We start from the raw sequence: 22,194 nt of genomic DNA on the forward strand, positions 1-22,194 counted from the left end.
TATACACTTTGCACTCACAACTTATCATCTAAATTCAGGTTTTACTGAACCAAAATAAACAAACGACACCCAGTTTAGACCTGGATGTTCTTTTTAAAACCAAAAATAAACTGCACGAGGAGGTTTATTGGACCATTTCTTTTTTGTATTTACTAGGCACAGTTTCCACTGCAGATGTGGTGTCCGTTTCCCTGCTTAAGGAGAAAATCATAATGTGTATAAATGGGACCCTGGGCGTATTCTAACATAATAGACTCTTCAGGTGTGAACTAGCGTGTTCACAATAAGGAATACACGGCAGCTAATATGTCGCTAATGACTGGACAAATACACACAAAGCTGCATTTGCAATGCAAATTAAAGCAGTACTGATAAATCCGTGCAGTAAAGTCATTATTGCTGCACAATTTCAAGCTTAACGACTTAACGTACATTAGGGTAAGAAAAACAATAGCAATGCATAAACATACACATATGCACCATTACTCCTCTGCTCCAGTGCAGGGAAGATCCAGTTTAGAATATGGCAACAGCCTCCAGTGTGTGATTTGTGTGTGTGTGTGTGTGTGTGTGATTTGGGTCATCAGTATTGAGGCTGAGTGCTATATATATGCAGGACCTGAGGCGACACAGACTGTTTTCTCACCATTTGGCCACAAAACCCTTAAACAATGCTCAGAAAAACACTTCGCTTATGAACGAAGAACCAGCTCAAAGACTGGGATGTGACTTTAACAACACAGAAAGCAACACAAAGTCTGACAGAGAAAAGATAATTATTTTGAAATATATGTATGTATATGTATATATATATATATATATATATATATATATATATATATATATATATGTATATGTATAAATATATATATATATATATATATATATATATATATATACACACACGCAAATCGTTTAATTATTCCGCAAGTCTGAAGGTTTGGTTTCCAATAGAGCAAAAGATTCTGTAATTCTCTAATAATGTTGTCCTGGGTTTAGTATAGTAAAGCACAGCACAGTACAGTCAATTATCGTACATTGGTTTGGTCTAGTACAATACAACATAGTTTAGTGTCATCTAGTACAGTAGCCTACAGTCTGGTCTAGTAATAGTAATAATAGGTCTGATAGAGTGCTAACACCCAGACTGAAATGGGGGGAGGGGAAAACCGAAGATTTGTCAACGGAGGATGGAGAAGTAGCTGATTTTTGAAAGTGGAAATTTGTGGTGCCAATAAGGAGAAGTTCAATTTTACCACTGTTAAGTTTAAGGAAGTTGATGGAGAACCAGTATCTGGTTTCCTGCAGACAGTCGGAGAGAGGGGGGTGGGTGGTAGAGCTGGGTGTCATCCACGTAGCAGTGGAACTGTATATAGAATTTTACGGGAAAATATTGGCCGAGAGGGAGGAGGTAGATAATAAAGAGAGGAAGTCCTCAAACAGAGCCTTGGGGGACGCCGGAAGACAGAGGAGATGGGTGGGATGTGAATGTTTTTAATTGAGTTTTCTACCGACTAAAATCCTGCTGTAAAAAGTAGACTGAGATTAGAATGTACCCGTCCAACTCCTCCACATCATGCGATATAAAAAGAAAATTTCAAAAAAATGAGTTCATGACTTAAACAAGACAAAAGAAGGACCTGACGAGCAGTGACGCACACAACTGACAATTTTAAATCCTCCATACCAAAATATCACCACTTACGTTTTGAGTGACTCCTCTCTGGGTTCTATCAATTCAGTACATGCCACGTAATCATATCCACCATATGCTATTAATTCATGGGCAGGTGCTGTCAAATGTGAGATGAATTGGACTTTTCATCATCACCACCACCACCACCACAGAGAAAAGGAGAAAAGTATATTCTCACGGGGGAAACAGAATCAGTGTGGTATGAGCAGGAGATGAAAGTTTAAATACGCTCTGTGCTCATTTTCCTTTGTTGTAAATCTGTTAAAGAGAGAATTATCTTTCATTTATCAGTACAATACAATGCATATTCTGGTCCGACGTGCATGGAAAGTGTGACCTTTTCACCCCATTGTTAGAGTCTATAATGGAATCAGCACGTCTCCCACTGTGCAGCTCTTATTTCGACGTATTCATGTTCAGCTTATTTAACTCAATCATTTGTTATTACCGAGCTGATTAAATCAACTGTTCGGTGACCTTCTTGTTTGAAATAAAGCCATGCTGGGATAACGTTTACAATCAGCTCCACACAAGGATTTTAAAAACATGGGAGACCACAGACGTGTTTTAATCCTGAGAAAGCACAGATGAGACGATCCAGTCCAGACCAGACCAGGAACACAGACTTTTAATCAAACTATTTCAAGGAGGAGACTCCAGGGATTTGGGATCTCACAGAAACTTGCGTGATTTAAGGTGACAGTTAATTCAGCTGTTGTGTGTGTGCAATGTTTTGTGTAGAGAAACATTCAAAAAAACTGTGGATGAAGTCATGGCTGAGAAGACTGAATCTACTCATCTTCTACAAGTAACAATTCTAACACATTGGCCTCAAATCGGAAGACACCCACGATTGTCGGAGGGACCAAATCAGGACTGAAATCTGGCCAATTGTCCTCTAGTGTGCAGTCTAGACGGGCATTAGGAACAGAGTCTCCCAATGGACAGTTTGTCTTCTGCCATTATTAACGACCTTTCCGTTGATTCTATTACTCAAGGAGACCTCAAAGAGATCTTCCCTAGCAACAGCGTTTTAATGAACGGAAATCATTTGAAGACTAATTGTATTTGTAAAGTTTCTAAAAGTGTGAAGTTCTTATTTGCATTTATAAAAACAAGCCCATGGGAGTTCATATTTCTATTATGTTACTGTTACCCACACGCTAACTGACTATTAAGCCTGTGGTATACTTTTACGGACCCTGGTATACTCTTGCATCATGGTCCTGTAGTATCCCACTTCACCATTGGGTGGCAGTACTAGTCTCCTGTGGCGGTAACAAAGAAGAAGAAGGAGAGAACGATGCTACAGCTCCCTTGGAGGCCTCAAAGGCCCGCCGGGCAGGGGGGTCCGGGGTGTCAGCCTCTTCGTGGGTCGCCAGGTTGAGGCTTGGATGACTATCCTTGGCAACTACTTCTTCTGTTGTCGAAATGGTTATTCTGGTTAGTGAGCGAGGCTTATACTGAGGCAGAAGTTCAGTTTGTGCATTTACTGTCCACAAGCACCCAACGCCAAAATCTGGGCAGCACACGCAGCCTACGCATTGCACGTTGGGTCCACATGCGCTGTGCACGTAAGTATACCAGGGCACGTGGTACACCTGTGCTTTTGAGTGGTAAGGAGGGGTTCGAACACCAAGCGTGTGATGTTCAAAACATTTTAAAGGTGACATGGAATGCTTGTATCACACATATATGTTAGTTATGGAGGTCTACTTACATATATTAACTTGTTTTCATGATTAAAAACCTCCTAGTCGCTGCAAACGAGCCGATCAAAATATCTCCTCACTGACACTCTCGTCAGCCGCGCTGTTTCAGACCAAAACCACACCCCCAGAACGTGGACTGTGTTGTGATTGGCCAGCCAACGAGAGCTTTCCCACTGTCCTGTGATTGGCCAGGTACCTGGAAGTGACGTAATTGGTAGGCCAGCTCTCAGATACGCAGCTCCCCCTCTGGCACGGTGGATGCTCTGCATCTCAGCAGCTACAACGAGAGTAGTTCTTCTTCTGCGGTTGAATGTACACAACCGGATGTGCCCGGACTAGTGCCCGCACCAGGAGGCGCTACGGTGGTGAGAGGAGTGGTGAGGTATACTGATGACGACATCAACCTACGGAAGTACTGATCCGCTTGGCAGAGCCCAGGAAAACAATACAACACTATTTTCTCAGCAGGGGCTGAACTGTTTGTTCTGAAACTTTAGGGTTTCATAAACGAGGTAATGACGCAGATACACACACAAACACAGCGTTAATTGGAGCTTCCGGTCTATGTCGCCTTTGATTGGCGTAAGCATGAGTTCACAAGTCCCATTCAAAGTCCGGGATACATCTCCCTGGTGGTTTGCTGCGACTGAGGCAGGGTCGCAATTGGGCCGTCAGACAACCATCGTGGTGGTGGTGTGTACAGCGCTTTAAGGTACATGACATTCAAGATTTAAAAAACAGAAAACCTGGAAAACAAGAATGCAGAGAGAACATGGAGTGGCAGATCTGTTCAGTCTCTCCCTCCTTCAATGTCGCTTTGCCATTTACAGTTGCATCACCGTGTTCATTTGCATAAATGTGTGCGTAGATGCAAGTGCGTGGGAGTTTTTCTGAGGTTGCTGACATGTCTCTATCCGCTTAAACGTGCGCAAGTGAGCATGTGTGTGTAAAAGGCTCGAGGACAGATGTGGGTGCCTGGCATTTGACGAACCGATGCCGGAGACCTTTAGTTTCTGTATCTGATCCGCCCGTCGAGAACAGGAGATTGTGTCGAGTCATGAATAAATGAAGTGACATAGAGAAAGACAGAAAGAGAGAGAGTGACAGGAATGAAACATGGTGTGAAAAAGCTCATGACATTATCCCCTTTGAAAAAAAACAAACAAACATATTTCTCTGAAATTGTCAACAACCAAGTGTCTGCAGGGGAGCGCAGGAGTGTTTATGTCCTGCAGCTTTCAGCTTCAATAGTAAACATTGGGGAAACAGAGTGGAGTAGCTCACGTCTTACAACTGCTGGATCAAAGACTCCATCTTCACAGGGAACATTTATGACTCCACTTAATCCAGATTATTACAGCAAATTACAGTTATTTGAATTTGTTTATTTCTTGTGATTATTTGGTAACCGGCACAAAATATACAACGTGCGTTATGAAAACTTATTATTTACTACTTTTATCAAATCAACAAATTCAATCAACCTTTTTCTTTTATTTGCAAAGTTTTCTTGTTTGTGCATTTCTCGGTCTCACTCTTAGTCTCGCAGGATCTTTTTGCAGGTTTAATTTCTTTTTAATTTTTGTGCTTTAGGGCAGTTTGGTGTCAGTAAACAACCAAAGAGCTTGTTTATACCCTACAGTACAGACTGTATTACTGTTGAAAGTGTTGTGGGTTTTTCACCGTTAAATGACAACAATCTGATGCAACACATTTACTCCATTGACAAAAAACCCCAGCAAAGTCAGAATTCTAATATTAAAGTCAGAATACTGAGATTAAAGAAAATCATAATTCTGAGATTAAAGTCAGAATTCTGGGGGAAAAAAAATCATAATTCTGATATTAAATAAAAAAAAAATTATTTACATGTGGCCCTTCAGTAGTTTTGTTTAATCTCTACGTGGATATAAATCTGACAGAGTTTGGACACATTACCTGTCCAGCCAGGCGAGCAGGCTCTTGGCCGCGGTGATGAGGTCGACCACAGAGGTCAGCAGGTCGTTGGGTAACCGCCGTGAGGACCTGCTCTCTGATTGGCTGCTTCGGCGGCGGCCGGAAATGAAGTTCTGCAGGTTTTTGGCCGAGGCGCCGAGTTTGTGAGCCAGAGTCCGGACGCTCTCCGTCTCCAGACCCGAGTTCTGAGCACACACAAAGAAACAGATACAAATGAGAAACTATTATTCAGGGTTTTTTGAAGACGTCTGGTGCATGTTATATATTTTATAATAAAAAGTCTGACACAACATCCTGAAGGTACTTTAGGACATTTCAGGAAAATAAATATTGTAACTTTTACACTCTGATATTCATGAGAAAGCTGTGGTTGGGATTCATTTGGCAGATTTTGGTTCTTTTGCCTGAAGTCTAATTCCATTTTCTTTGGTCCATTATTACTTATTTATATACTTTTTTTTCGCATTATTGTTCAATCCAAAAGCTGTTAAAGTTTATATTTTTGATGACCTGTTTCATGTATTTGATATTTGGATCATGAAGTATTTTTATTTAAAATCTTCAAGTGCACTTCTAAGAATGGATTTCAATAAATGATCATTTGAGTCAAGTAATTTTAAGATTCAAGATTTGTTTATTTGTCACACGGAAAATATTAAATTGGCCCACAAAACATATTTGTAGCCCAACTTTAAACGTCTTTTCTGACTGTAAATAAATGTATATAAATGTCTCACAGTGAGACTCCTTAAACTACTTTTTGCCTGATATAAACGAACTGATATTTTTCAACCAATTAATTGTGCTTTTTTGTGGGGAAGGAAAAATCATCTCGTGTCTCTGGAGGGTAGTTTTGTAAATGATGAACCTACTTTCTATAACACTGTTAAAATGACTTTGTCATTGTGCTCAATATCAAATATGTATTTGTATATGAAGACCTCATTTAGCCTAATTTGCATTTTTATAAAAAAAAAACAACTAGCGTACAGGGTGAGATTATTTACTTTATCAAAATGTTCAATAAAGCTCGTAATTTCCTTATCAAGCACAGAATGTTTTAACCATATGGAAAAGTATGAATAATCAACTCAATTAAATTTGACAAAACATCAACATCATTGTCCCCAGAGGAGCAGTTTGAGGACTCGTAGAGCTTCATAAACTGAATTAAAAAAGTTAAGATAAAAACAAAAACGCAATATGTTACGAGCATTTTATATTTAAATTTATTTTAGTTTGAACAAAACTGAATTAAATGAATGGTTGGAGCAGCACAGATTGCCTCAGGTCATTTGTGTGTTTTTTTTTCAGTTTTTCAACTTTACAAGTCAATGCACAATGACAGCTAGGCCGAGCGGTGCAAATATTTTCATTATCAATAAAAACTGTCAGTTATTTTCTCAATTAGTTTGGTCAATAATGTCAATTAGTGTTTCTCAAACCTAGAAATGATGATGTTCTCAAATGTCATGTTTGGTCTATAAACTGAAAATGTTTCAGTTTTAATGATTTCTTCGTTCTATGGGGCAAAGAAACCAGAAAATATTCACTCTTAAGAAGCTGAAAAGCCTGAAAATGATTAATTGTTGCAGCCCTAATATAAAGGACTTACTATTTGAAATACCTATGGTTATCATATGAATGTTATCCACTGGACCATAAACAACCTTTGGAATGAGACTCAACAATCTACTTTGTCGAAAAAATCCTGTCGACTACAGCTTTAAAATGAATAGGTGAATTATTTCCAGCACTTTTCCAGCACAAGTTTACTTTTGCAAATATCTATGATGTATGCTTCTTCCTCCTCTTCTTCTTATTTGGTGGTTTGAAAGGTATTTAATGTGACAAACTATAAAACTTTGGGAGTATTTTTCACATTATTTGGACACCACCACCACCTGCAATCTATTACACTCGCAGCACTCAAGCAGAATGGGACACATTAAAAAAAGAAAAAAGGTTAATGAGACTGCAGCTCTGCAGCAAAACAACACAAACACTCACCAGAGCACAGAGCAAGTCCACAGCCTCCAGAATGAGCTCCTGGTGTCCGATGCGAGAGACGCCCAGCTCCTCCAGCTCGGCGTGGCTGATCCTCAGCAGCCTCTCCCCACACACACCTCCACGCTCAAACACACACACATACTGCTGCAAGCAGTCGTCCAGACCTGCAGTAAACACACACATTATCAAGGTTACTCATGTCGCAATAACAGAAATGAGATTCAGGCGACAAACTGGCAAACAGAGGAGAGGAAAAACAAGTTGTATTGAACTAACGCTAGTGTAAATATTAGGGGTGTGAATGGCAGGGTTCCTCGCGATACAATACATGGTCCACGATACCAACAATATCACGATACAACGATTCTGTGATAATCAACGTATTGCAAGACAATCATATAACGACAGATCACAATATCTGTCTACCTGAAGAAAACAAAACGCTAACGTTAAAAGTGCAGGATTTCTCTATTATTCACAACATAGAGAAAAAAGTGAATAAAGTAGCTTTCTCCACCGTTATACCGCTGTAAACTGTGTAATTTCCACCAAAGTTTCCCCTCATTCACTTGAGCAGCGCCACCATGAGGAGACATGAAGTAGCGACACTGGGCGAGTGAAACTGGCAGGGACTATACCGGATTATACCGGCCTTTAAATCTTAGATTTTTATACCTGGAAAAAAAACAGGATTTTGCAAACGTTAGCAAACTAATGAGCTAATAACTACAACTCAGAAGAGTTGAAATTAGCATGCTAGTGTTCCACATACAGTGTGGAAGAACATAGAACATAGAAAGGGCGATAAATGGAGGGGAAAAAACAACTGACGCATGCTAATATTCCACGCACAACAGAGGAACATGTTGAACATGTTTCATTGAGCTAACTTAAGTGTAGGTAAATACAGTAAACTTCAAACATTCAGCTGCACCCCATACTATAATCCTCCTTTAAATCTTGTGTTTTTATAACGGAAACTAAGGGGGGACTTAGCAGACGTTAGCAAGATATTCTAGTAAAAGAGTTGAAATGATTATGCTAGCACTAGCATGCTGAAGAGGAATATTAGTGTTGCACACAGCATCACAACAAAAACTCTGAGGTAGTTTTCAAACATAAATTTCTTTCTCTCAAAATAAAGAGATACACTGAACGCGGCATGATATTCTAATTCAAACACTTTTTACTCACGTGCAGGAAACAAAACAGCAGCTATTTTGACTTGTGTTTGGTCAGGAAAAACAGGTGTTACTCATCAAATTAACAACGGCCAACTTTCATTTAAATATTTACACCTGTGATTTTTCCTGGGCCTGTCGAATTATTATCTGTGTTTTATTTTAGAGACTTTTATTTATATCTTACAATTTAAATTTTGTTCTTTCACATTCTATATTTACATTTTTGTCATATATAATAAATATCATTTTATAATAAAATTTGATTCAATTGTAAATGGATATGCCTCAATTATGTTTCTATTTCCTTTTACATTTGAAAATACCTTAGGTAAAAATCAATTGAATGTACGACTGCAGCACGTACAATGACGAATCTTTATGTTCTCTCACCTCGCTCTCCCAATTCCTCCTTGCCATAAGGGATTATTGTGGGATGCTGTTGTGCTGTGACCACACTGAAGTGTCGATGGTGCTTGTAATCAGATTATAATCACGTCTGTTTTCATGAGAGAACAAATGAGGATGATGGAAATTACCGTCCTGTGGACATGGAGGTGACTTTCGATCACCACAGAGTCACAGACCATTCGCCTGCAGGTCAATAACAAAAAATTACAGGTTTCCAGAAGATTCATTTTCAGCCACACTCTCACTTCTCCACAATCTGCCTGTATTGCACTGTACGACACATTTCTAAAGATTGTAAGACAACCGCTTTGTGCCGCTGGTTCCACTTCGTCTGAGATAATACGACAGCTGCCGCGTCACGTTCCACAGCCATTTCGGCTCATTTCACACACTTCCGAACCCAACAGGAGCATACATTCTGAGACACCCAAAGGTATTTTAGGGCATTTATAGTTCTCGCTTCTAAATGAACAGGAACAAAACAGAGAAGACCAAATGATGAGAGTTTAGAGAAGAGAAAGAAAAAGAATCTACAGAAACTTGCCTCTGTCACGGTGATAAATGATGATATCATTCGCAATCACCCAAAAATCTACTAAACGAGCAGTTAACTTGGTTAGTTACTACTGTGAAGTGTGAAGCACAGACTATTGATTTTTCATTTTCTGGCCACTTCCAAATAGGTATAATCTAAAGAACATAATTCAGACATCCATTGTTTTTTGTACATTATGAAAAGTCTGAATTAGAGTGTTATGGTGCTTTTTTTTGGTCATTATACACTTCTAGCATGACTCGACTCTACTCGGCTTGCTCCATCCACTAAAATATGACTATATTTAGTCTCAGATGACAAAAATGTGACTATATTTAGTCTCAGACGACTAAAATATGACTATATTTAGTCTCAGATGACTAGAATGTGACTAGAATTGGTCTCAAATGACTAAAATGTGACTATATTTATCCTCAGAGGACTTAAACATGACTATATTTAGTCTCAGAGGACTAAAATGTGACTATATTTATCCTCAGAGGACTAAAATATGACTATATTTAGTCTCAGATGACTAAAATGACTAGATTTAGTCTCAGATGACTAAAATGTGACTATATTTAATCTCAGAGAACTAAAATATGACTATATTTAGTCAGGTTTGACTAAATGTTTTTTTGTGGTAAGACTAGAACTGTCAAAATTAATACTGCTTGTTCAGCAGTTTGACAGGATACTCGTCTCACATAGTGCGGCTTTAATTAGCCGTAGAAACTCGCTTTTCATCAACCCTTTGCAGTTCCTGCTTCTTTTCCTGGAAAAACAAGCACTCGTACGTTCTCCTGACCCACGGCGGCGGCTTCTGTGCACCCGGGACCTAAACCTCCCCCATATAAAAGTGGGGGTTTTATTATAGTTGTAGAAACAAAGTGGTCTCAGGCGAGCACTGTTGTCAAGCCAAAACGACCCAAAACAAAACTCTGGAACAAAGGAGGTAATGGATGCAGAACCAGGTACGACTTTACACTCTGTTTGATTGTGTAACGTGTGTGTTTTTGCGAGCATGTGTGGGACGACTGTTGTGTGTGTTTGTCTGGCATCAGCGGGGTTTGCTGAGTCAAAGGAAAAGTAGATCAAGACAGAGCAGCTGAGCTGCAGCCCCTGGCTCCCAAAACAATGAATGTATCCAGCTTCTAACCTCTTAACAAACAGCCAAGTGGCAAACACACACCTCACAACACACACACACACACACACACACACACACACACAGCACTGAGGAATGAGCATTGATTTCCCCTGCTCACAGTCCCTGCTTTATAATACACTCATCTATCATAACCCCTCTATCAGGATACCAGGATATGAAACAAGCACAGAAAGAGAAGGAGGAGAAAATCAAAAAACTTCATAAGCCAGCTGCGAAATTGCATGCAAACGATTTCACTCGCACACATTCCGTCTCCCGCCAGCGACGTGCAAACTGCATTTGTCAGATTCTCGGGGGAGCCGCCCTCCCACCGTCTGAGGTTTCTCACTGAGGCACATTTCCAAAGAAAAATGCCACATGTTGAGTTCAGGGCTTATTTTCATCATAGATTCATCTTGTTTCGTCCATAAGATGATGAAGAAAATGTTGATCAGTGTTGATGTCAAAACCTGGAAACCTGGATGATGTTTGTCAAATGTCTTGTTTTGTCCACAAACACAAAACTATTCAGTTTTCATGATTTCTTTGTTCTATGAAGCAAAGAAACCAGAAAAATAATGACATTTAACCCTATTTTTGGGGGTCCCTGCTCGAAAATAACACGCCCAAACCAAATAGAGTGTGAATTATCTTGGTATCAAAATTAAGATTACACGTGTGAGAGTAAATGCAGGATTTTTCCCCCTCGCCTACAAAAAACATTGCATTTTAAAGTAAATATAACCTTTAAAAATATGCAGTAGGAGCTTAAAAACTCAAGGAAGTCACGTAACAACTTGTGGAAATTACGTGGCGTTCTCCAATTTGGCACAGTTTGGCACTTTCCATGTGATGTTCGGAAGATTTTTTTTTTTTTTTCCCAAATATACATACACAGCTCAACTAAAAGGTCAGGAAATTTCTGCAAATTTGTTAGTATGTATGACTCAATACAATATTGGTCAAAATCAGTGAATCGGATATGGGACAGATAAAGATGTAAAATCCAATAAGAATCCCATTTATATATCATGTTTCACTGTATACTAGGGATGTCCCTATCCGATATTGATATTGGATATCGGTCCGATATCAGCCAACTGCTACTGCTATTTCAGAGGATAAACATTTTTCTTTCATCTCTGAAATCAGAGGCTACGAAGCCGCACAGCGAGCGCGAGTTAGCCATTAGCACCATGCTAGCTCATCCTGAGGCGAGCTGCTAAAACAACATTATTTCATAAACCAGCGCCACCTGTCGACTTTCAACAGCCTCCGTTTGTCAATTACACCCCAAAAACCAGCCATGCCAAGAGCTTTGTGTGTTTTAAATGTGTCCTGAAGCTCCACACACGGAGCTAAGTACGTCCACGGGGCTGGTCCCCGGGTTCTGGGTTTACCTGCGGGACGAGTCACTCACCCTGGGTGGGTTGGGCTAATCCAAAATAGTGAAAACAAGGGGGGTGTTCACTGAAGACACACTGTTACCTGTGAAACACGGGTGCTCTGAAAATACCTCCATAAGCACTTGGTACTTTGAAATTATCCAGAGACTGTATGAAATTAACATGGCAAAAAATCCAATATTCTTATGTTGAAGGTTAAAATTGATGTAACCCATTGGTTAATAATAAATGGGTCAGTTTTTCCTCATACCTACTGTTGCTGACTATTGTTCTCTGTTTAAGTAATATCACTTGATCAAGCCTATGCTAACACTCCACACTACAAAATAAGTTATTAAAGTATGTATGATTCGTGCTGATATCGTATCGGATCAATATGGGTATCGACCAATACTAAAGGCTGCAATAACGGTATCGTAGCGGAAGTGAAAAAGTTGTATCGGGACATCCCTACCCGCCACTTCATATCAGGTTATTATGGTTACTGACCCATGACAGATAGATCTTAGACATTTGGACATAAGATTAAATATTTAATATTAAGTGTAACATTTAATATTAATCTATTTAATACATACAATACATACAAACAATGTTAACAACTATTGGTGTAAATGTGGAAAAAGTTAGACTTTTTCAAACATTGTTTGAAGCTAAACGTGGCCAAAAATGTGCTCATGTTATTTTCAACTCCAGACACTTTTACAAGCGGCTTCTCATCATAATAATAATAGTGGCAGATTTTTTTCTAATAGACGGATGAAGCTGATTAAAACAATGTTGGCTCTCACACGGTGAAGTGTTACTACTGCAGAGGGAAGCAGAGGAGGAGGACGAGGGAGGGAGAGAGAGAGAGGGAGAGAGAGAGAGACGTGCACTGAGCTGCTAAAGTTCACTGATTATCAGCATCGCTTATCACTGAGACAGAGAGAGACAGAGAGAGAGGGAGAGCGTTAATGCTCTGAAAGGCCTGAAGACTGAGGAGTCAAATCACAAGTGACATGAGCGACACACACACAAACACAGTAGAATGATGGCGGACACAAAAGATTTAGTCAATGGCTGCAGTCAGTGGTTTCCAGCCTTCTTCACCTTAAAAGCCCTGATAAAAAAAATAATAAAATCAGACATGACAATGACATCATCCTCTATTACCATGGTTCTCAAACTGTGGTGCATGTACCACCAGTGGTGGTAAAATCCAGAAATACTGTACTGTGAATATCTACTGTATATACCAATGTATGTCAATCAGACTGCACCTAACTCAGGGTACTATTACAGGCTTTGGTCGTCTCCCGCCTTGACTACTGCAACACCCTGCTAACAGACCTCGCGACCTGTACTCTGAAACCACTACAGATGGTCCAGAACGCGGTGGCGCACCTGGTCTTCAATCAGCCTTAAATGGCAAATGTCACCCCTCTGTTCACTGAGCTTGACTGACTACCCTACACATGGCTACCCGCATCAAATTCAAATCACTGATGCTAGCCTACAAAGTGCTTCATGGTTCTTCTCCCACCTACTTAAACGCTCTCCTAAAGGCCTATGTTACCCCTTGACTACTCCGTTCATCAAAGGATTGGCTGGTGGCGCCAACACCCAGCACCAAACAATGGTGGATTCCTGGGTGGTGGCCAAATGGCGGCTAAATTCAAAATGTCGAACCTCCTGTTGGGTCATGTATGACGTTTAATGGCGATTGGTCACTGTATGGCATAAGTCATAGGGAACTTCCTGTTTTGTGGCGAATGGTCGATTTGCGATTCGCCTAATGCTCAAAAAATCGCCAAAATGGAACGCACAAATTGAAAATGGCCGACTTCCTGTTCAGTTGAGGCCATGGTTCTGATGGACGTCTTTGTTCGTCTTGGGGTATAACATCGTCCCACCAAGTTTCAGAAAATTAAATGGGTTCAGGCAAGACTTTTTATGCACGTTAACCCCCTGATTTACTTCTTTTATGTTGTTTCAGGCATTCATTGGACACCAATTTATTAGTTTTGACCATTTTTTGGGGGGGATTTACCAATTACTTTTATGTAAGTTTCAACCATTTTACAATTAGGCCAACTACATTTATCTACAGTGACATTTTCAAATAATTAAAAAGTTAAAAGTTTAAACTGTTAACGATCCCTACTTACCATAGGGTTAACGTTAGTTAGGGTTACAATTCCTTCTTGGTAGGCTCATTAATTAATGATATAAATCAAATAGTTTATTGATTACTTTTGATTTTTTTCAACCATTTATCAATCCTTACCTTAATCTAATAGTTTGAACAATATATTAATTTATTTTATGTAGTTTGGTCACAAATGTATTAGTTTTGACGATTTTTTTGGGGTGAAATTCTTAGGATTGGTTTCAACCATTTATTGATACGACTTTACAGTAATATTTTCATTATTGTATGAATTAGTTTTGTGCCATTTCATCCACTGGGTAAAGCAAAGACTTGTATTCAAACATTCCCAACACTTGCTGAGGTGTTACAGTAACTCAATTTGTGTTTTGGTTTTTTGGCTGTTAATGTTTTAGTTATTATTTCTAGTTGTTGTAACCCACATGTCCAATTCATTTGTTCATTCAGCCGATAAATACGTGAAAATGCACATTTTTGCCATTAAAACAGAATATGACTGTATAGCTTTACAGTAGATGTGAGTATGTGAGAGGGTTCATGTGTTTGACTGGTTCAGAAAAAAGCTGTGATTCATTGCTGACTCATGCATTTAACTCCCACAGAGGCACACTTTTCATAACAGCGGGCAATCCAAACTCCCACAAACACTCACTCACTCTCACTCACTCACTCACAAACACACAGATCTAATAAATTCTGTGGCGACTTCTGAGATGTTTAGAGCGTCCTATAAAAGATCTGGCCCTCTCCGTCGCGTTATGTGTCATCTGTTCCAAACAATCTGAAGCCGTGGTGACAATAAAAAGTCAGGCGATCTTTCGCCGTGTCCCTGGGATTTGTTAATGCCGGATGTTGGAGGCCTGACAGCAATTAGACGTGTGTTTTATGAGGAGAAGGCAGAGGGTTGCCAGTTTGAGCCCTGACTTTTGTGGTCTGGGACAAAAACACTACCCTCTCTATTGTTTTTTTATTTTCCCCTCTCTTCCAGTTCAATCATCTCCTGAAAATGATGTTCCCACACAACTAATTTGCTAAATTCTAAATTACAAATCAGGAGGGACATATTTTTTCTGAAATGACGTGAAAATAAGGAAACCATTTCCTGTTTATGAATGTGGTTATGTTTCATCAAATGTCCTCTTGTGAACTAGTGCTAATGTTTGCTAAGCGTCTGCTAAATGACATGTAATGTAATGTTATGTAATGTTTGCATCAAAATGAAATAAGAAAAACATAATCTGGGAGAAAACGTGGGCCAATTTCTATGATAATATGCACTAGATTGAGTGAGATGTGAGAAAGAAATTAAGTGAGAAAAATATAAAATGCGGGAGTATCACGCATGAAAAGTAGGAGGTAGTTTGTGGTTGGTTAAATAAACTGTTTTTAATCTGTAAAATGGGTTTTAAGCAATAATTGGTAAAATTAAGGATGGTTTATTGGCAGTAATATCTATAATCTTAAACTCGTCAAAATATTAACATTATAGATGTTGAAAAAAAACAGAAAACGACGTGTTTTAATTCTTTTAAAAAAACTCAAAATATCAAAATAGTTTTTAAATTCAGTAATCGATAATTACTTTTGAACTATTGACTACCTTTTAGCTAAATGCTAATACTTTTTTAATTACTTTTACATAAGTTTCCATTCCATAAATAAATGGTTTCAACCATTAATTGATACACATTTACAGTAATGTTTCATGAATTTATTAACAGTGAGCCAACAGTTTATGCCATTTATCCATTGGGTTTAGAAAAAAAAAAGGACTACAAAGTGTGTACATCCTTTCTGGTACGCAAAGGCCACCGTCGTTGTTTGTAAATGGAGGGGTGAAAGGAGGACTGTATCTACTTCTTTTACACAAGGCTTTAAAATATGCAGCAGATGGCTTCATCATGCTTAAAAAGCAAAAACGTTGGGTGTCAGACAATGATGGATAGTCGACACAAAGACACAGTATTGTTACGCTACAGCTCCAAATGTTGGCATTGTCTGTTTCGGGGTGACGTGCGTGTTCCACGCTGCTGAAATAAATGTCACCAGGAAAATTGCATAGATCTGTCTCCATTAGGGAAGACTCTACCAAACTCCTTGAGTGTGCAGGTAGTTCATAGCTCAATATGACATGAATAGATGGCTTTAGACAAAAAAAGAAGTAAAATAAAAATGACAGCTACAACATATAAATGTCCTGATCAGAACGTACAGATGAGCCGACACACACAGAGAGGCACGACTCTCCTGTAAGTAAGGCCGCTGCAATTAGTCAACATAATTGATGACATTATATTTTTTAAAAACAAATGTGACACATTGTTATTATTTCTATTGAACTAATGAATGAATAAAAGCGTGTTTACTGCATGTTCATGTGAAACTGAAGTGGACTACAGGAAGTGCCTCCATTGTCTGTCCTGATTACATTCACCGATGAAAGAAAGTACTGAATGACATCTATGGAAGCCCGTTTTTGCCACTGGAAAAGTAAGAAATAAGTCATAATTATGAGATCTTAAGTCAAAATTATGAAATAGTAAGTCATAATTTTGAGATAGTTGTTCATAAGAAAGTCATAGTTGTGAGATAGTAAGGGAAGAATTAGAATTGAGAGCTAGGCATGAGTAAGTCATAATTATGAGATAGTCATAAGTCATTATTTATGAGATAGACTGTCATAATTTTATATTTCTACTTTTCAAGTGTCAAAAACAGCTAAGCTGATGTAGCACCAAACCAAACTATGCTACTCCAGCAGCTAAGCTAATAAGTGCTAACAATAACCAGGCATTTCACTTTGATTTAAATGTACAACTAACCTGAGGCACACAGCTAACACTTAAGCGACAGCTTTCGCATACTCAATGTCCCATAATTCATCACTCAACTACCCCGTCTCCTTAAAGGGACAGGCAATAAAAACTTACTTATGCAGGAAAAAGATGTGTCTGTAAATCAAAAAACACACAGAAAGAACTCAGAAAGATTGGGGGGCCACAAGTTTAAAATCCCTGTTTGGGGGTTGGAGTATATTAATAATGTCAATACACTATCTGTGACTGTTTGATTTTCAATTATAGTAGTGGTGAAATACCAAACATTATCATTATATTTACCGTAATATCTATATCTATATATAAAAAATATACATATACACTGTATACATAAATACATACATCTATATGATGTACAATATATGATAACATTTTGCCTGTGTTACCAGTGTCAACAGAAGAATTCCCACCACTCCCACGTACAGTAACGTCTCATGTTACTATTGAAGTGAAGCCACTCCCTTATTGTTGGAGTCTCAGTCGTGCCAGTCTGACACGGTCGCCATGTCAACAATGGTCAGACCTTGTGGCCCCTGGACGTCTGCGGTGTATGTCATCTGTATATGTTATGATACACACACACACACACACACACACACACAGTATCAAAATACAGTATATCATGTTTCCCTCTCTGTCGCCACTGACACACCCCTGAGACCCAGAGTGAACCCAATACCACACTCAGGCACGCCACGAGTCTGTGTCTGTGTCTGCCTGTGTGCGTGTGTGTGCGTAATTGTCCGAGGGCCCGGGCGATGCCTTCTGTTCAGAGCGGGCATGTGTGTGTGTCTGTCAGCTGTTCGGCACAGACGGTCTGAGATGCACAACTCACCATCCACCCACACACTACACACACACACACACACACACACAAGAGCACATATAAACACATGGCATATGCACATGACCAACAAATAACCAATCCAGCATTTGGGGTCTGAGTAAATGACCCACAAATTCATGTAAACAACTATTTGTCATCGTTTATCAAAGCACACGAGTCAGTATAGAATTCTTGACGTGGTGAATATAAATTAATGCTCACATTATTTTACATTATCTTAATTTAACATGTGGCTGTTTGATGGACGAAAGGACGAATCACACAGTAGAGCAATGATGCATCTTGGCACTCGTTTATCACCGACTCTGAGGGGCGCTGTCAAAAGGTCAAACAGTCAAATTTCACTCATTCATTCATTCATTCATTTTCTACAGCTTTGTCATTCACATGAAGGTCACAGAGAGCAGCAATCTCAGCACCACACAAAAGGGCAAAAGGCAGCTGAAAAACCCACGAACATCGAAACTCCACACAAAAAGGTCCTCAGTCGAACCGGATTTCGAACTGTGACCTTCTTGCTGTGAGGCAACAATGCTAACCACTTAACCACCCTTAAAAAAGTCAACATTTAAAAAACAACTTTGTATAACAGGTGGACGTGCTGGCTGAGTAAGAATATACTGAACAGCCACCAGGGGGCGACAACACTGGTCTCTTTTAATGGAAGTCTATGTGAAAATGGAGTTCATGAGGACTTACTGGACTCAATCACTAGTTTCAGCTCTTCTTGAGTAGATTTAGAGGCAGATTCTTCAGGTTTTTCTCTATGAATAGAAACTTGTGCAGCCAGGTAAATATCACCCCCATGTGAAATTTCACAAAACTTGGTGGGAACTTAAAACAGCCCAAGACGAACAAAACCACGGTCTCACCGCAACAGGAAGTTGGCCATTTTGAATTTTGTTGTCCACCATTTGCACGCTTCTTAAGCTCATACCTCAGGGAATTTGGGTCTTTTTCCATATGATTCACAAAAATAACCCCAAAACAATATGCTATATCTTTAATATGACATAAAAATATGGCAAATAAAATGTATCATTATACTGTAGACACTTATGTCAAGCAGGAATAAAACTGGGGACAGTCTCTGTGGACAAGTCTTTGTGGACAAGTCGGGTCCAAAAAAAGGGAAAGACTTTAAAGGTCACATCAACAGCCAAGTGTGAAAGCGACGACAGATGACTGTAAAGAAGAGGAAAAAACCAGAATTACAGACCCTGACGTGTGTGAGGAGCGAGTGACAGCTGATGTGAGAACTCAGCGTGCCAAAGTGTTTCCATCAAAATTCGAATGAGCCTCAAAAGTCGCTGATTCTTTGACACATAAACTAACATAAAAGTACAAACATTTACAGCAGGAAAAATAGGTTAAATCAACGTTATGGCCTCCATTTCCCAAGAAATAAAGACCTTTTTTCCTTTTTTTTTTACAAACACCGTTTAGCTTTGGAGAGAATGAAAGTTTTTTAAGACAACGCCCAAAGTTTTAGGTGTTTTAGCACCTTTATTATGCACCGCTAACAAAAGCAAGAATTACAGCCTCTGTGTGTGTGTGTGTAGACAGTCACTCCTCGGTGACCTTCACAAAGCTGCCATTTCTGCCAACTGGACATAGAGTATATTAATTGTTAAATGGAAGTCGCAGTATCGACGTGGCAGCAGAAACTAGGGCTGTTAATTCAAACTAAATGAGTCCAGATGATAAATCTCCTGAATGGGCTGCTCTTTCCTGTGCGACAGGTCTATTTGGCATGTGTTTTCACGGGGGAAAGTCTGGAGATATTAGTGTACGATCATGTTAGGGACACAAAGCAAAACAAAAAGAAACTGTAACAAGCTAATTATAAAAAATAATAAACAATAAATACCAAACTAAAGCTGCCAAAGATATGCTTATTTATACTATTCTTCTATCCCATGTATTTTTCTTTTCTTTAACTATCACAATCGTTTTTTATTCTTCTTTTTGCTGTTGTTGTTTTTTGGTTTGAAAATCTGTCTCAGCTCACCAATGCCAAACTTTAAATCACTTATAAAAGACCTGACATTCCAGAACGTGCGTGTTAAACTCAGACATTTATCAAGGACTTCTCTAAAAATCTCTTATTTAAAGAGGGGGGGGGGGAATCACTCAGTTCAGTGACTCAGTGAGTCCAAAGGAGTCTGCGCTCTGGTTAAGCTGGAAGAACTGAACAATTTGGTGAACAAATCTTAGTGAAAAGAATTGTTGTTCCCATCACTACTGTGTTTGATTGGACGTCAATGGAGGAAATTATATTTCTACTACTTCGCAGCGGATCTATAACGTCAATAAAGATTTTCCTTGCTAGTTTTTAGGGTCTTCTCCTGTGATAAATCATGGTCCCATTTAAAGGGAAATAGAGTAAAGTATGGCACATATAAATATATACAGTATATATACACAGTACATATAGTTCAAAATACACAGCATTAGCAGTAACTGTGTTGTCCAGCAGAGGACACTGAGGGTATAGCTTGGTCTTAGATCCACTATGAATGCCTTCATGGCACATCGCAAAAAACATTTAATATCTATACATAAATATATATGTTATCTTGTTTTGCTGTGACATTTTAAGTACATTAAATGTACGTTACAATGCATACAATTACAGAAAGCGAGACAGAATAGGAAAGAAAAGTTATCATAAAGCAAACAACAGCAAATGCAAACACAAGAGAAAAGGTACGACCGTGACATCATCTTTTCCCAATAAGATTATGAAACCCCAACACGATTATAGGCCTGCAACAATTATTAATCGATTACTAAATTAATCAACAACCATTCCTATGTTCTCTGATTTTTTTTTTCAGCTTCTTAAATGTGAATATTTTCTTGTTTCTTTGCTCTAGAGAACAAAAAAAAGCAAACTGAATCATGTTTGGTTTGTGGACAAAAACATCATCATTGACACTTTTTGAACATTTTCTGGTATTTGTTTAAAAAAGAAATGTCTACCAAACCACGCCCCCACCACCACCACAAACCCCACTTCTCTGTACGGCCCTGCACTGAACAGCAGTGAAGTTTGGCTGCTGTTTCTTCTGTCACTCACACATTACATCATCACCCACTGATCATCAGGTGCTTGGACAATGATGATGACGCGAGCCCACACACACACACGCGCGCGCGCGCGCCTACGCAGCATCTCCACCATCTCAACCTCTGTCTCCTCATTAATGTCACGTTCACTCAGGTGTGTGTGTGTGAATGTGTGTGTGCGCGCGTGCGCGTGCGTCCATACCTTTCATCCAGTCCACCACCTGGCTCGTGCTCCATTTGCTCACCGGCTCCATCACCAGCGCCATCGAGGAAACTTTGCGCCGACTCTCCGTTGCGCGCAAGCGGCGAACACACACAAACACACTCACACCTCCTCCCTCCCTCCCTCCCTCCTCCTCCCCTCTGCAGCCAGGTGATTTTTTTTTTTTTTTTTTTTTATCTTATGACACTATCCCGGTCCGGTTCTGGTGCCGCGCCAGGCTCAGTCCGGTGACGCGTGGCGTTAACGCAGCGCAGCGTAGCGCTCAGTGCGGGACAGCAACGGAATCCGGTACATTCCCCAGCTCGATGCGCTCTGACATGTGTCGCCTCTCTCTCTCTCCCTCCTTCCTGTAGAGGAGTGTGTGTGTGTGTGTGTATGAGAGAGAGAGAGAGTGTGAGTGTGTGTGTGAGGAGTGTGTGTAGGTGTGTGCGCAGCCGTGTCCGTTACCGACAGCAGCAGTGAGTGTAGGACACTGTAGATAAGTCACACCGGACTGCATCTCTCTCTCTCTCTCTCTCTCTCTCTCTATCTGGATTTGATTAAACCGTGCACGCGCTCTGTGGGTGGCTCCACGCACAGTGGACAGTGTGTGTGCGTGTGTGGAGGAGATAGAAATCAGGCAAATATGAAAGGATGATGTGAAACAGATACATGTGTGACTGTCACTGTGATGAATGGATGCTACTGTTGTTGTTGTCGTTCTCGAAACTTCAAATGGTTTTTTAGACATTTTGAATTATGAATCGAATTCAACTTCTGGGGACATGAAAACATGTCGCACCAACACTTTCTGATATGTGTGAGGGAACACACGCTCACACACCTGCTCCACAATACAGCAGTGGTTAGCAATAGGTGGCCCGTGGGCCAAAAATTGGCCTGCCAGCATCAGTATCTGGCCCAGTATCGTAACCTTAACTAATTTAAACCATAAAAGGACCAAAAATGTCCTGTGACTAAGAAAAAATTTCAATATCATTTAACAATTTTAAATGAAGGAAAAACA

General features: G+C 39.6%; 1 protein-coding gene across 2 annotated transcripts in view; it reads right to left on the bottom strand.

Annotated features, from left to right (window-relative positions):
* cnksr2a (connector enhancer of kinase suppressor of Ras 2a) overlaps nt 1–21,302 on the bottom strand; it is a 69,027-nt gene extending 47,725 nt beyond the window's left edge. For both annotated transcript variants that reach the window (XM_044035769.1, XM_044035761.1), the window contains exons 1-3: nt 21,168–21,302; nt 7,375–7,538; nt 5,347–5,549 (exon numbers count right to left, since the gene is read on the bottom strand). In XM_044035769.1, coding sequence (XP_043891704.1) covers nt 5,347–5,549; nt 7,375–7,538; nt 21,168–21,231 — 431 coding nt within the window. In that variant the 5' untranslated portion in view covers nt 21,232–21,302. The remainder of the gene's footprint in view (nt 1–5,346; nt 5,550–7,374; nt 7,539–21,167) is intronic.
* Between the last annotated feature and the right edge of the window lie 892 nt (nt 21,303–22,194).

The sequence above is a fragment of the Solea senegalensis genome, linkage group LG1 (assembly GCF_019176455.1).
Source record: "Solea senegalensis isolate Sse05_10M linkage group LG1, IFAPA_SoseM_1, whole genome shotgun sequence".
Taxonomy (NCBI): domain Eukaryota; kingdom Metazoa; phylum Chordata; class Actinopteri; order Pleuronectiformes; family Soleidae; genus Solea; species Solea senegalensis.